The 16,615-nt window shown below is 50.4% G+C and overlaps 1 protein-coding gene across 1 annotated transcript; it reads right to left on the bottom strand.

Moving 5' to 3' along the window:
* Window positions 1–11,272: 11,272 nt before the first annotated feature.
* Window positions 11,273–15,298, bottom strand: ARL4C (ARF like GTPase 4C). The gene has a single exon (XM_006745624.2). It carries the CDS (start codon window positions 14,814–14,816, stop codon window positions 14,238–14,240), a length of 579 nt encoding a protein of 192 aa, XP_006745687.1. The 5' UTR covers window positions 14,817–15,298; the 3' UTR covers window positions 11,273–14,237.
* Between the last annotated feature and the right edge of the window lie 1,317 nt (window positions 15,299–16,615).

Raw genomic sequence — 16,615 nt, 5'->3', positions numbered from 1 at the left:
ACATGGGGACACAGAGAAGGGACATCCTCTCGGGACTGCCCCGTTTTCACTCAGGTTACATTGGCAGCATCAGTACCGTGGGCCCACCCCAATCCAAGTGTGCAGGGGGCATGGAGACTCTGCCTCGGTGGAACTGGAAGGAGCCAGGAGCCGGTATGCAGTAGGGAGTAGGCACGAGCCGTCAGCTGCTCTTGAGATGTTGCAAGGCCCACGGCCACGCAGCCAGCAGCCATGCAAAGGCTGGTCCGTTAGCTTAAGTTTCTATAAATTATCCAGGACCTCTTGGACCCCAGGAAGATCATGGCTACTGATAGGTGTCCTAGAAATGTGACAGATTGAACTTCAGGCCACACATCATGTCTCGTGAACACCTGGGCCCCATGAGCAACCAGCTGGCATCACTGTGTCCCTTCTGGCACCACGTGCTGGCAGAGGCCATGGCAATATTCATTTCGTGCAGATATGTGCATCTTTCCTCTGCGGCTCACCCTCTCTGCTGGGTCCAGCAACTACACGTGGGAGAGCAGCCTCTCATGTGTTACATTCTACCTCCTTTGATGTGGAGACAGTGGCTTTATTCCCTGCTGCTCAAAATGTGTCCACAGACCAGCAGTAACACCAGGGAGCTTGCTGAGATGCAGAAGTTTGGGTCCTACCTAGACCTCACAAGTGAGATTGCATTTTAGCAAGCCGGTAGGCGAGTCCTATGCACACTGCCGTGTGAGAAGCAGTGATCTATAGAATTTGTTCATGCCAGAGCCAATTGACAAGAACGATAGGTCCATATCTAACTGGAATGGTGTGGATCAAATCTTACAGGGGTACCAGGCAGACAAGAGTTAAATTAAAATCTTCAGGTTAAGGTCAAGATACAAAGGCCTATGTGCACAGCAGAGAAGAACAACTCAGAAGCCAAGGGTCAGCATCCTTTTTACAGACACTGAGTCCTTGATGGGATTATAATGTGAGTCCCTTCTAGGGGTACGAGAGTGTCACATATTCATGCATGGGGCTGGTATTCAAACACTTTCATTTGTCCAAGAGCCTGAAATTAGGACAAGAGCCCTGAGTTACCGTGAAACTAACTTGTTGCAAGGTAGTAAAGAGCAACACTGAAATGCTGACGTGGAGTTAATTCCTGTTCCTGGTAGTGTGCAAACCTAAGACCTAAAAAAGGAAGGAAGAAGTGTTAGAAATTCTTGATCAATAGATCTGGCTGGTTCTTTTCTCTCAGACCTGCTCAACCCTTGAATTTTTTTTTTAATTTTTTTTTAAGATTTTATTTATTTATTTGAGACAGAGAGAATGAGATAGAGAGAGCATGAGAGGGAGGAGGGTCAGAGGGAGAAGCAGACTCCCTGCCGAGCAGGGAGCCCGATGCGGGACTCGATCCCTGGACTCCAGGATCATGACCTGAGCCGAAGGCAGTCGCTTAACCGCCTGAGCCACCCAGGCGCCCTCAACCCTTGAATTTTACCAAAGGAAACCTCAAATGTGATTGTGGCACTGGAGAGCCCAGCTGTGGCAATTAAGGCGGATAAGAGAAGCTCAAACAGAGTCCTCATTAATAACTTAATTAAATATGCTCGGGACATCATTTTCCTTGACTATTCAAATTTAGTGGTCGAAGAATAACTCTGCTGGGTACAAAAATATAAACTCATATAATTTATCATTTCATCGAGCTGAATAGAAATAAATGTGTTAATAAGGATCCTTGAGGATGAAACCAGCTACTTGTTAGATAAGCTTTACATTTGGGGTTTTTTTCCTATTAAAAAATTGAGATTTAAGTCATATAATATAAAATTCATGGTTTTAAAGTGGGCAACCCAATGATTTTTAGTACATTCACCGTGTTGTATAACCATCATCACTGTCCATTTCTAGAATACTTCCATTATCCAAAAAGAAACCCCATACCCATTGGCCGTCATCCCTGTGCCCCCACTCTCCACCCCCTGCCAACCACTAATCTACCGTCAGGGAGCTAATAAGTTACTGAAGTGGAATGATACTGGTGTTCACTTGTTGGGCATCTCCAATGGATATAGGCTCAGAGAAGTTAAGAAACTGCCTCCAGGTCACACAGCAATGATATGTCTGAGCTACAGTTTGAATCTACATGTCTGATTCCAAAACTACCCACTGCTCTGCAGTTACACCATGCTGTCTCTTCTGACATTTTCCTTTTTTTCTTTTTTAATTAATTTATCTATTTTACAGAGAGAGAGAGAAAGAGCGTGAGAGCATGCGTGTGCATGTGAGCAGGGGGAGGAGCAGAGAGAGAGGGACAAGCAGACTCCGTGCTGAACACAGAGCCCTACATGGGGCTCCATTTCACAACCTTGAGATCTGAGCCGAAATCAAGAGTCGGATGCTTAACCGACTGAGCCACCCAGGTGCCCCATCTTCTGGCATTTTCCTTAATTCACACTGTATTTCTCATTTTAAGGAAAAATCACCTATGATGGTGACGTGTAGATCTCCAAGTTTGTCCTAGCCATGAGATGTGACTTGCTTCGCTTCCAGGTTAGCAGGCTTATTTTCCTGCATCCAAACATGTATGCCAATATCAGAATGGCACGGACCGAATGTCAGGATAGCATTTCAGCACTGATTTTCACCTTGAAACTCAGCAAAACGCTGTGTGATATTGACAAGACGGGGGCTCCCCATGAACACAGAAGGCTGAGTGGAGAGTGGGTGCAAGGCCGGACGAAGAATGTGGGGCACAGGCAGCCGCCACCAATGCCCCTGTTTCTTGGTGGATTTCCCATAGTTCATGGTTTCCTCGGTGTCTCAAACCCATTTAAACTCAGAAATTCGGGGCGCCTGGGTGGCTCAGTCGGTTAAGCGTCTGCCTTCGGCTCAGGTCATGATCCTGGGGTCCTAGGATCGAGCCCCGCATCAGGCTCCCTGCTCGGCGGGAAGCCTGCTTCTCCCCCTCCCACTCCCCCTGCTTGTGTTCCCTCTCTAGCTGTCTCTCTCTCTCTGTCAAATAAATAAAATAAAATCTTAAAAAAAATAAATAAATAAACTCAGAAATTCAGGTTCATGTTACCTCAATTCACTGAAACTGATCATTATGGGTTGATTTTTTTTTTTTTAAGATTTTATTTTTAAGTAATCTCTGCACCCAGCGTGGGGCTCGAACTCAAAACCCTGAGATCGAGAGTTGCACGCTCCACTGACTGAGCCAGCCAGGTGCCCCTGTTATGGGTTGTCTTGTATCCCCCCACTATGAATGTGACCTTATTTGCAAATAGAGTCTTTGCAGATGATCGAGTTAAGATGGGGTCATTAGAGTTGACCTGGATCTACTCTGACTGCGTTTTTATAAAAAGGGGAGATTTGGACCCAGAGAGACACACACAGGGAGAAGGCCACGTGAAGATTGGTGTCACATTGTCACAAACTGAGGAATGCTAAGGACGGCCACAAGCCACCAGCGGCTAAGGCAGAGGCCTGGAGCAGACCCTAGCCTCACAGCCACAGGAGGAACCAGCCCTGCCCACACCTTGATCTTGGACTTACGGCCTTTGGAACTGTGACAATTAATTACTATTGTTTAAGCCCCTCTGTTTGTGGTCATTTGTTATGACAACCCCCAAAACCAACACACCAATGGACAAACCAAAATAGCGACGGATTAGTTTGCAATTAGAGCTCCACCTGCCCAGGAGACATTTATTTGTGTCTTCTGTCCATGACAGTCATCGGCAGCCACATTGCCTATGGAAGGTATGTGTGGCCACTGTCTTCTGGAAGGGCTCTGGTTTGCAGGCTTTCGTGGCTGCTCTGGGCCCTTCAGCTGGGCACTGTTCTTTCCCTGCATTGACTGCCTTACCCGAATCCAACCCTCGCCCAGACTCTGTCCAGTCTCCTTAAGCTTACTTCTCATGTCCTGATTCTCCGCCACAATGAGTTGACTTTATAATCTGACTCTTACAGGGAAACCTATTTCCTTTATTTACATTTTTATGGGGGGGGGTGTCTTCTGTTCGTTTCTAATTTTCTTATCACTTTTTTCTGGAAACCAAGAGTCATTCATCCTTCAAATTATTATTCCTAAAACCAGTGACTGTTCTCAGCTCCAGGACTTAGAAGTGAGACCTGTGAAAACGTTTAACCCCTGTGGCAAAAGGGATTTTGTGGCTGTGAGTAAGTGAAGGATCTTGAGATCGGAGGTTATGCTGGCTCATCTGGGTGGACCCAAGGTCATTGCAAGGCCCTCACAAGTGAGGCAAGAGGGTCGCAGTCACACGGGGAGATTTGAAGATGCCATGCTGCCAGTTTTGACAATGGCAGGTGGCCTCCAGGAGCTGGACGAGGCAAGGGTTAGATTCTCCCCTAGACTGTCCGGAAAGAACACAGTCTTTGCTGACACCTTGATGTTAGGACTTCTGATTTTAGAACTGTAAGATAATAACATCTGTGTTGTTTTAAGCCACTAAGTTTGTGGTCACTTGTTACAGCAACAACAGGAGACTCATACTTAGGGGGAGATAGACAGTCAAGAAGTAATTGAAGAAAATCTGTATTATTTATCTATACGCATATATATTATATGTATATTATGTCACTGGTGACAACCGAAGATGTCTCAGGACATTGCCATTGTGTTTTGGAAGCCAAAATTGCCCCCTGTGGAGAGTCGGTGCTCTAGAGGGAGCTGACTGACGTGGCTCAGGCACGAGCCAGCTGGTTCCCCAAGTCAGGGTTGAGAGGCTCCTAAGGAACGCATGGCCCCGACGCTTGCATTCAGGAAGCAGCGGCAAGGCATCATCAGGAACTCACTAGAAAAGCAGACTCTCAGGACACCCCCGGCCCCAGCAAATCAGGACCTGTGATGTAATGGGAACCCCAGATGGGTGGGAGAGGCACTGGTTTGGAGCGCTCTCCTGCGATCTCTCCGCGGTGGTGGGGACGCTCCCCCAGTTACAAGCGCATTGATTTCACGGACATTGGAACACTCTCCACGTGCCAAGTCTTGGTTCTGGGCTGTGAAGGGCTGCCTCGTCGTTCTGAAGTCAGACCGCCTGACTGTTTCCAAGTCCGTGAAACGAAGGTGGTGATAAAATAGTCCCTATCCCGTAACCTTTATTTCGAGGCACAAATAAGATATCCACCCAGCAGACTCGGCTCGCTGCTGGGCACTCCATGAATGTTCAGTCTTTGCTACTGTGTTTATCTATCTACCCATCTGTTTTTCTGTCTGTGTATTGAAGGCAGGCAATCGGTGTAGGCGGGATGAACAGACCTACCTCCTGGGCTTTTGGAGAGGATTACATGAAGTGAGTCTGTAAAGTGCTTAATTCCTAGTCTAGCATAAAACAAACACTCCACGAATGGTTGCAACTAATATTATCTTCATCTTTTCTTCTCAGAAAACCCTGGTAAAGGGCTTCACAGTTAACAGTGTTCTCAGCTGCTTACTTGGACTTACACTCGAGGTGTGCCTCCTCTCCTGGCCAGAAGGGCTGGCTTCGAAGGACCTGAGCTCACTGGTGGTAATTGTTCAACCAGGAGCCAAGCGGTCAGTCCCTCCATTCCGCCAGTCGGGGACAATCGAGGCTGGTCTCCATCTGCCTGTGATCTGTTGGCACAGAGGTCATGGAGCAATTTCCCCCACACAACAACTCTTGTGGGGAGCCCTAAAGGTTCTGTACAATGAAGGGTTGGTGGTGGTGTCTGAGGGAACTTGTTAGTTGAGAACTTTTAGCTGCAAGTAACTGAAATCCCAAGTAAAGGACATTTTACTTTCTCGCGGTTAATTTTATTTTCCCACGGAACCACAAGTCCTGAGGTGAGGCTGTCCGGGGTTGGTAATTTTGTAATTCGGTGATGTCATCTGAGACCCAGGTTCCTTTTCTATGTCCCTCCTGCCATCCTTGGTGTGTGAGTTGGCTCTCGTCATGGCATCAGGATGGCTGCCACCACTCCAGGCATCACATCTTTATTCACTGAAATTCAGAGGCAGCAAAGGAGAGCTATATGATCCTTGTGTCCAACTTTAAAAAATAAGGAAGATTTTCCAAAGCCCATCCACTTACTCCTCTTCAAGAAGTCTTTCCCTTCAGTCTCATGACCCTTCCTAAACAAATCACGGGCAAGAAGAATGGATTAATTTTATGGCTCAGACCCATCTCCCCATAAGCGGAGTATGGAGTCACTTTCCTTGAGCACATAGCCACGAGGCAGAAGATACTCCCAAGCAAAACTGGGGTTCTGCCAGCAAGAAAGGTGAGAGAGGCCTGTATTTGTGTGGGTTACCCACAGCGCCTGCTTCAAAGGATTTTACCCCCCATCAGACTCTTCAGCCCCTGATTCCATCACTCTAATGTCTTACTCAAATAGAGGCAAGAAGAGCAGAATTAAGGCACCAAGTGAATTTCTGGGGGAGGTGGTCATTTTCAAAACTTCTGCAAGAAATTCCTATCTCTACGGGAGCAAACTGATTCCAAGACAGATTACACAACATTCTTGGGTTCATGGGGGTCCACGCTAGGGGAGAGAAGCAGTGTGAGGTAAGAAGGGGATTCTGAGACTGCACAGGATCAGCCCCTCGGATGATCCCCAGCCCCAGATGTCAGAGTGGGAGAAGACGCTAAGGAGCCATGCCAGCCATATCATGAAATATCTGATGGGCATGGAGGATGGGGGTCACCGGGACTGGGGCCAGCAGCTGTGGCCGCCATGCTGAGCCCAGCTTCCAGAAGGACACTTCCACGAGCGGTCAGGGTGGGAAAGGAGAAAGTGGAGGAGAGTGGCTGTTAGCACAGTGATGTTAGCACATCCCTCCCAAGGAAATCTCAGGAAGAGCTGGAGAAGGGGATCCAGGGAAGACCGGGGGTCTGCAAATTGTACGCACCAAGACAGAGTGACATGTTTTACTCCAGGGCGAGTGTGGCATGGAAAATGTGAACTTGGTTGAACTAAGGACTTTCTTTTTGGTGAAACTGAGGAAAGTTTAGCGCTGGAGTCAAGCGCCTCACTTGATTCTTTAGCCTTGATTCACCACCTAGAATGTCAGCCATCTGAAGACCAGAATCATGTTCCAAGTCTGCCTGGCACACCTGCCTAGTGGAGTGTCCCCAGCATAACAGGAGTCACAATTATTTCCAAATATGTGTGTGTGTGTGTGCGTGAGCGCTCATGTGTGTGTGTGTGTGTATATATATATATATATATATATATATATTTTTTTTTTTTTTTTTTTTTAAGTAGGCTCCACACCCAATATGGGGCTTCAACTCACAACCCTGAGATTAAGAGTCTCATGCTCTACCGACTGAGCCAGCCAGGTGCCCCTCTTTGCAGATATTTTTAACAGCCTTTTTTACATGATGAATATGACATCCCAGCACACTGCAAATTACGTAGCACTGCAAAAGTTCATCTGTGTAATAGTGGACTCAAATATTTATGAAATAAGCATCGCAGTTGTCATTACTTACCATGATGACTTTTAAATTATACATTGAAATCATTTTAGCTTTATGAGACATGGGCAGTTGAAATTAATTGAACAGGGAGTTGGTGTTTAAGGAGTGATAACAATCATGCGTGGCCATTAGAAGGAGAAGCCTGCAAAGGACAGCGATAAGGAGGTTAATTTTCCTCAAGAGTCACTTAATGGACACTCGCGCTAAAGTTTCTGTGTCCAGAAACTCACAAGGAGAGATGTTTCCCTCCAGGAAGTCTGCTTTGGTTTACTCTGGAGGTGGATGTTTTCTCATCAGCGAAAATGAAGAGGGAACGCGGGGGCAGTTGAGCTTGTCCCTAACAACAGGAGGAACATAATGTCCCGGAAGCTAGAGTTGGCACAGGAGAGAAGGGGCCACAGTCCAGGCCTGCTGTGCCAACCTTGCACGCATCTGGACCTGCCGTGTGCATGGTGCTTTCCCACCTAGTATCTCATTTTATCTCTGAAAACACCCTGAGGGACGGGCAGGGCCAGCATCCTCAGCCTCACGAAGGACTCTGGTAGAGAGTTCGATGTCAAGACCACATTCCAAAGCAAGAACACTGATACCCCATGTCCCCCCCTCCCCAGGGTCTGTAAATGCCCCTGTGTGAAGTGGGGAGGCATTGCACCCCCCAAAGAGTCTTTTGAAAGGAAATACTGGAAATAAAATTATTCGTGGACAGAACGTGGTACCAGAGAGCTTGTGTTTTCCTAGACCCTAGATTGTGCTCTCGAGGGAGGGAAGGCATGGCTCTGGGCTTGGGGTCAGGTATGTCAGTGGTGGTGGGTGTGAGTTCTGGGGCCAGGGTGGAGATAAGGCCCTCCCCGGCAGGAGGGTGCAGGAGGGTGGCCCTGCAGGCAGGACACCAGCCTCCATCCTCCACTCCCTGAAATCAGATTCCTGGCTTCCTTCAATGGCTGGCCTTCCCACTCCAGGAGCAGCAGACTGGGGGCCACCGGGAGCTCAGCCTCTGGGGCTCAGGGACCTGGGGCTCCACCCGGCGCTCAGAGGGCATTCTCGAATCTCTTCCCCTCCGTCTCATCTGTAAGTGCAGATACAATCAAGTGATCCATTTATTTGTTAATGAATTGATCTGTTGGTGCTCTTGGGAGAAAAACAAAAAAACAAGCAGATCAAGCCCTTAGCGTGGCTATGGAGTCCTGCACACGGTGAGCCCTCAGTGAAGGTTGGCGATGGCTATAGTCACGATGATGATGCAGGACTAACGGGGAATAGAGATAGAGCAGGACAGAAATACTTCACATGACTATGTTACAGTAATTTTAACGGATAAATACCGAAGAGATGCTTGTCCCCTCAAACCTATGTACAAATGCAACCTCTGAAAAATAACCTGGTTCGGTTCTCTCTCCCATGGCTTGCTGTCACCCTCCGAGGAGAATGCACCTGCTGTGATGCTCTCATTAGGAGAAGTTAATGCCCGGTGCCACAGGTCGGACCATTTGAAGAAAACCACTTCATGTTCTGAAACCCGAGCTGGGGTTAAACCACATAGCTCTTTTATTCTCACATCTTCTAATCTTGGCCAAGAAGCAACACGCCACTTTCTCAGAAGCCCTCAGTCTGCCATCTCCTCTAAACGGAAGCGGCCCCATTCTCCATAAGAAGTTGTGCAGAACAAATGTATGAAGTGGTCCAATGTCTTGTGTGAATGCTATTCTTCAAAGGTCTCAACTAAGCCAGGGGAGCTGGTGGAAAAGGCTGTTTAAGGAGAAGTGACCATGGACGAGGGGTGTAAGTTCGAGGAGAGAACAGAAAAGCTCTCACATCAGCTGACGCAGCAGAGCGTGTTTCCTGGCGGGCGAATGCCGGTCATGGGCATCAGCTGAGCGCTCGGAGGCAGAGCTGGGAATGGAGAGCACGGGCCAAGCGCTGTTAAGTTGGACGGCGGGTCAAGTTCTGGGTGTGTTCTCACCTCCCTCTTTCACACCATCACACCTTAGATCTCTGCTCTTTGCACATAACTTGCCTCTCCTCGCTACCCCACGGATGGGACAGCGGAACAGTCTGTGATGTTGGTACCATAAAATAAGGGTTTCAGTCTTGGCTTCTTCTGATTTCTAGTATTTTTAGTCCTCTGGAGAGCACAGACCCCCAAATAGTTTTTCAAGATTTTTCAGGTTTTGGGACTTAGAAATGGCACCTGTGCCCATTCTGATGCCATCTGGCTCCTAAACGTCAGCTTCTACAGCAACGGGAATGATACAAATCTAGCCTTGCTCATTTTTTAAAAATAAAAACCACTAGGTTCATAAATGTTTTATTAGGTGTAAGAGTACCAATGTCCTTCTCCCAAGTCACAGCAATGATTCATCTCATGACATGATCTTGAAGAAGATATTAATATTTTGTCCATTTTCAACTTAATTAAAACACTTCATGAGAAATCGTTTATTTTGCATAACGCCCATTTTAAAGTTTACGACTGAAACTAACCCACAAGAATTCAGTCTTTCAGCCCATAGGTACTGAGCACGTATTCTACGCTCGATGTGACTTGGGGCCACCAGCTATCAAAGATCCATGCTTTACTCTGGGGGGTGCTCGGAGGCTGGAGGGATGGGGTGTCTGAGCCACGGACTCCATAGTCCCCCACTCAGCCCCGCACTGCTCTGGAAGGGAAGACCACACGCCCAGATGGTGTTAGAATGTACAGCTGCTGGCTTGACCCCACTCTGGCCTGGGCCTGGGGTCTGCAGCCTTGGTTTCAGAGGGTAAGGACACCAAGAGGTGTGGTTAAAAGGGAGATTGCAGGGACCTCACACAAAGACGTGTGGTGAGGTTGAATTACTCCTTCCACAGTTTGCTGGCAGCCCATAATCAAAGCTAAAGCTGCAGAGCCCGTGTTCCCTGCCAGGCCCTTTGCGAGCACCTCGCTGAATTATTGTGTGTTATATCCTCCCCAGCAACCATGATGATCCCATTTTACATATGGGGAAATTGAGGCTCAAGAGGCTAAGGACTGTTGAGTAAAATCATGGGGCCCTAAGCATTTGAGCTGGAATGTGAAACTGGATCCTTTTGTCTCCAGAGCTGAGACCCAGCCAGCACCTGGTTTTGTTGCTAACTATCTGCCGAGTGTCTCCAGGAGCGCGTGTGCATTGAACCTGTCAGAGTGCTCCTGATTCTGCCCCCATCACTTTTTCTCCAGAGGGTGGGCCTTTTCCCAACAGCGCGTACAAAGCAGGATGGTTTTATGGCGCCTACTATGTCAGAGGACTCAAGTCTTGCATTCTTGTTGTATATCTTGATGGTTTAGCCTGGACGGGAGCAGAGGAAGCCAAGACCGTGAGCGGCTTTGTGACTACTACTGTTGTTATATTAGCACACAGCTACTTCCAATTTTACACAATCTTATAGTATTTTGGAAGTGATTAACAGTCATGACCTTTTCTTCATAAGGTAGGCTCTCCACCCAGTGTGGGGCTTGAGCTCATGACCCTGAGAGCAAGAGTCACGTGCTCTATGGACTGAATCAGCCAGGCGCCCCAATCATGACCTTTTTAATAACTGGGAGGCTGAGGCCAGGCGAGGCATCGAGGCCGTCTTCCTGAAGGATCTCTGAGGACCATGGAGAGGCACCCCGTCAGGGGGACAGGCATCCAGCCCTCGCACTCCTCGGCTCAGGGCAGAGCTAGACGCTTCAGCCAGAAAAGCAGAGATTGGCCCAGCCCCATTAGGGCCCCAGAGACCATCTCGTGAGCCATCCCCTCACTCAGCAAAGAAGGCCTAGAAAGAGGGGCAACTCGAAAAAACCACCCAGACAACTTCCCCACACGTTTGATTGTATAAATAATTTATTTCTGTTCACAGCATCATATATGCATATAAAAGGGAACAGGAACAGAAGAATGTTCAGGACAGAGAATTACAGCAGTAGAAACGAAAACTGAAACCAGGAGACATCGTCCCAACACCATGACAGAGAATCTGTGAAGAGAATCCGTTTGAAACAAAATCGGCCTCCCTGTGTCTATGAGAAACAATTTCAAAAGCTCACGTGGGGAGGCCAACTTCCTCGGTGTGAAACCCATTCATTCTCCAAAGGCCAGGAGGTATAATAAATCACTGATGATATGTAGGAGAGAACTCCCCCAGGACCACTCCAAGGTGATCTGATGTGCGCTTCCTCTGTTTGGTCAGAGACAAAAATGGGCTATTATTAGGTCAAACATGACAGAAATCAACTGAGACTCTTAACTATTAGTGGACACACCACAGGGCTTTACTTTACTGCACAATTACGAACAGCTGACTGCACCCTTAAGTCTTGATAATGCAAAACCCAAAATCATGTCGCTTCGTTGGTTAAGCATGACAGGATCTGAACAGTGATCTCGAACCTAAGTATGGTTAGCACAAGATGGTGACAGTATTTGGCATTGGCAATGTCACAAAATAAATATATTATTCTCTCAATAGTGTGGAACTACCAAAATGTCAAAGTGCATAAGAAATTGTTACATGTGAAGAAAATAAAGGAAGATGGATTTTTTTTTTAATAACTCTATACAGAATCTTCAGATGATGGGACCAGCCCATTTAGAAATCAGTGACTATGCTGTCGATATGTAAACCGAAATCCTGCAGGCTTTCACACTTCGTTAGCTCTCTTTTCTCTACTGAGTTCCTACAAAAAGACCAGCATTGGAGAGGTACCAAATTCACCGACAAAAGATAAAAGGAAGATGGGCTAGGTTTCCTCTTTTCCAATATTTCCTATAAGAATTGGGTTTCAAGCAGGAAGCCAGGACTTCAACCTCTGGTTCTTAAATTAACTTTCTGAGTGCAATGGACAATAGGCACGGATTTATAATTTGACTAACTCACATGCCCAAGCATGATCATGCCCAATTTCTATAGGCCTCCTTCGTAAAAGAAATTTCTCATAGTGAGGGGAGGGGGTGATACACATAATTCTACCTGTAAACATGAATTTTAAGAGGAAATAAAAATCAAACAGTTAAGTGTTAAGTTTCCCTTTCGATACTGTGTTTCAGGGTAAATGACATCTTCTGCAAACCAAGACTCAGTCCTGATTATAAAGGATTTTTAAATTACATTATTAAAAATATGTATTTATTCTTCTTTTGCTTTATCTATTTTCCAAAGCCTCTTTCAAGTAAACTGTGAAGTGCCTGAGTACAGTGATCATTACATCACACGCTTTCTTTTATCTCAAGCACTCATTGTCTGCATTTGCTACGAAGGCCAGTTCCCACAAGAATGGATTAGGAAGGACCTCATCCTTGTGCTTTTCCTTCGCTCTTAAATCCATGCAACGAGGTCGGCTTTTGCAACAAGGTGGGGTTTTACTTTTTGGTGCATGACATCAAATACTCTAACGAGACATTTCTAATGAAATACTTAAACCAGATAGGCCACAATGAACCAAATTAGAAATCTGAACATGTTGCCACTTGCAGCGTAAAGGGATCTAAAAGGGCAGAGCAAAGTCTTTTTCCCCCCCCCGCCAAGGTGAATATTTCCAAGGTGAGTATTCATTTGTAGAATTTTTTTAAAAACATGTCTGAAAACCAAAACCCATCATCAGGCGGTTAGTATTACAAGAGGCATCCCTTGCAAAAACCATCTTGCATTTCAGCACACATCTGCAGCTGGTGTGCTTACACAAACCAATCAGTAGGCTAAGAGATTTTAAGATTCCACACATATGGGTCTAGGTATTTATGCCGATTACACAGTACAGAGGGAGGTCCCTGTATCTACACATACACCCCAACCAGCATTTACGCCAAGAGCCTTACCCTTTAAACACCTTTAACTATCCTGCAAACAGTAAATACATCATTTGCCACCACCTCCAACAGTTTCTTTTTTTAAAATTTTTATTGGTCTCTTTGTGTGATAATGACCTACACATGGACAGTGTCCAAACCCTCTGGAAGATGTCTGATTCCAGGCTGAAAAGCAGTTCTCAATCGAACTGGTCTTCCGTAGCCACCATAAAGCACCAGGAAAGGGGCATCTTCGTGGCCATTCACCAGCCAAGGCCAGCGGAACACCCGGAGCTCTGGGGCTGCTGTATTGTTCCAGGCAGTCCTCTCATGGCCCAAACCCCCACCTCGTTTGGGCCCAGAGCAGGACAAATGAAATTTCAACAGGGGCCTGCCCTGTGACATAAAATTATCCAGCTTCCAGAGCCCATGAACGCAAGGGGCAGCAGTTACCCGCCCCCCCAGCACCTCCCACAGCCATCATGCCCCCAAACAGGTACTCCCAGGGTTCTGGGAACCGCATACCTCCAGTAACTCACAGGTGGGAGCCCCCAGTGAGGGCGGGGCAGCCTGAACTTCTGGCCCCGCTGGAGGAAGAAATCGCTTTTGTCTCTGACATCTGAGCCTTCCACCTGGGCCGGGAGGGCGGACAGCAGGCCAGGCACGTCCACTCCCCAGCGCCCCCCACCCATTAGTAGTAGCTCTGGCATCCAGACAAAAGGTCCCCTGAGCTGGGGGTGGGGGCGGATCGAGGGCAGGCTGGCAAGTCAGCGTACACACCCAGGTTAAGTCACTAGTCCTGCGTCTGGGTGCACAGATTCCGTTTTAAAAATTCGAAGCATTGCTTTGGTTCTCTGTCTTTGTTCGCGGGCGCAGATTCTCGTTCATCCACCCATCCACCAATCCATCCATCCATCCATCCATCCGTCCATCCATCCATCCATCCCTGACCCGCTGGCTCGCTCCCGGCTCGCTCCCCGCTCGCTCCCCACCAGAGCCGGGCGCATTACCGCTTCTTCTTCTGCTTGAGGGACTTCCTGCGTTTCAGGATCATCTCATAGAGCTTGTCCATGCCCTCGGTGAGGCCCTCGCCGATGATGGCGCACGCCGGCTGGACGTGGTAGGTGGTGGCCGGGATGAGCTCGTGCAGCGCCAGCTGCTTCTCGATCTCGGCCACCGGCAGCGACTTGGGGAGGTCCTGCTTGTTGGCGATGACCAGCAGCGGCGTGCCCTGGTTCTCGGCGAACTTGGTCACCTTGTGCAGCTCCGTCTTGGCCTCCTCCAGCCGGTCCACGTCCACCGAGTCCACCACGTAGATGATGCCGTCCGTGCAGCGGCTGTAGGACTTCCACAGCGGCCGCAGCTTCTCCTGGCCGCCTACGTCCCAGAAGTGGCAGCTGATGCCCTTGGCCGTGCCGTTGCTCAGCTTGATCTTCTCCGTGTTGAAGCCGATGGTGGGCACCGTGTTCACGAACTCGTTGAACTTGAGCCGGTAGAGCACCGTGGTCTTGCCGGCCGAGTCCAAGCCCAGCATGACGATGTGCAGGGACTGGAAGGCCGAGATGTTGGAGGAGATGTTGCCCATGGCTCCTCGCTGCGGCGCCGGCCACTGCGGCGGCGACGGGAGGGCGCCGCCCCCCGAGCAGTGACGGGCCCGACGCGGCCGGGCGCACCTGGGCCGCCCCTGTCGCCCTCCGCCGCGGGCACCGGCCCGGCCTCGGCGTCCCCGGGGCGCACGGCTCGGGGGCGTGGGGGGGCTCAGACGCCGCGGCCCCCGCGCCCGCGCCGGCCGGGCATCGCGTCTCTCGGGCGGGCTTTTGTCTCCCGCGAAGCCGCCTCCGCTGCCGCGGCGCCGGCTTGCTCGCGCCCGGCGCCCTCCCCCGGCCCCGGCTCGCTCTGCGGCTGCCTCCGGCCGCTGCCCGGCTCTCTGCCGCCCGCACGCTCGCCTCTGCCTTCGCGGGCCGCTGGGCCGCTCCCGCTCCCGGGCACGCCTCGGAGGCGCAGGCGGGGCGCGGGCTTCCCCGGGCGTCGCTGCCGGCGCGGCCGCCTGGCTGTCCCCGCAGTCCCCGTTCTGTCGCCGCCGCCGCCAGCCTGCAGCGGCGGGAGGGCGCCCGGCTCCGCCCCCGGCCCCGCCCCCCCGGCCCCGGCCCCCCCGGCCCCGGCCCCGCGAGCACCTCCCCGCCCGCGCGCGCCGCTTTCGCGCCTTCCGAGCGTTCGAAATCGCCCTCCGCGGCCCCCTCCCGCGCGGCGCCCAGACAATGGGCCCGGGCCCCGCTCTTCCTCCCCGGCGGGCTGACGTATCTTATAAAAATAGCTCCAGGCTCCCGGAACCCTCAGCCTCGGAGCCGGGGCCGCACAGCCTGCCTGCGGGAGCGGGTTCGGGGGCCGAGGGGGTGGGGGGGTCCCGTTCGGCAGGCGCTGGCGCGGCCCGGAATCCTGAGTCCAGAGAGGGGCGGGCAAGGGCCGCTTCTTCCCGGGCGGGGGTGGGGGCCGGGGAGCGCCCAGCGTGGGCGTGAAAGTGCCCCGCCGGGGAAGGCGGCCGTGGGGTCGGGTCCCCAGGACAGGGGAAAGGAAGGCGCAGGCCACAGTGAGCCGCCAGTCTGCACCCCGCGCCTGACCCAGCCCTGGCGCATCCCACTCTGGCGCCCTTGGCAGTGCCGGGGACCCTGGCCCTCCACGATGCCCTGACAGGCTTTCCTGCCCGACCTCCGGCTCCAGGGCCGAGCTTGGAGCTCAGGCCTGTGCCCAGGGAGCGCTGGGGGGAGGCCCAGCTTTTGTAGCCTTGTGGTGGCTGCAGTGAAGAAGAAGGGGTCGGGCATTTGCATCCTAGGCCATAAGCCTTCCTACCCCAAATAACTTAGACAACTCACCTTTCCCAGGCAGCCCCCCTGGCCTAATTTTGTTTACACCAGCAATGCTGACGTCCCCAGCAAGCCTTGTCATCGGCAAGCGCTGTCTGCCACTCTGCTTTGAGGCCTGAGAACCACCTGCTCACAGGTGAACCACTCCTTCATCTGGGGCTCCAGACACACTTGGGCGCTGAAACAAAATGTGTCCGGAGCCTGGAGTAGGTGGCACCGTGGGTTACAAACACCAGTGCCCCTTCCCCGGTTTCTCGTTCCCCTCACTCCAATTCGGTGGTTTTATTCTGGTTTGGAAACACATAACAAATGCACATCCTCTGGGCGCGGAGGAAGCCGAGAGTGCATTACGGGCGACGAAGAGACCAGGGGCAGAGCTGCTCTGCAGAGGCGGCCAGTGGCTGGATGGCCCATAGCATCTTTCCAACTCCAGCTTATTAGGCAGAAAAGACAGGAATGGGGCCAAGAGGGACACGGTGAAAATGATCACATTTATGAATAAAAACCCAAATTTCATTTTATT

Source organism: Leptonychotes weddellii, chromosome 3, assembly GCF_054177405.1.
Source record: "Leptonychotes weddellii isolate Sample4059 chromosome 3, ASM5417740v2, whole genome shotgun sequence".
In the NCBI taxonomy this organism is placed as follows: domain Eukaryota; kingdom Metazoa; phylum Chordata; class Mammalia; order Carnivora; family Phocidae; genus Leptonychotes; species Leptonychotes weddellii.
This window is presented reverse-complemented; position numbering and strand designations above follow the sequence as displayed.

Coding starts and splice junctions, on each gene's coding strand:
- ARL4C (XM_006745624.2), bottom strand. CDS start 14,816: ATGGGCAACATCTCCTCCAACATCTCGGCCTTCCAGTCCCTGCACATC.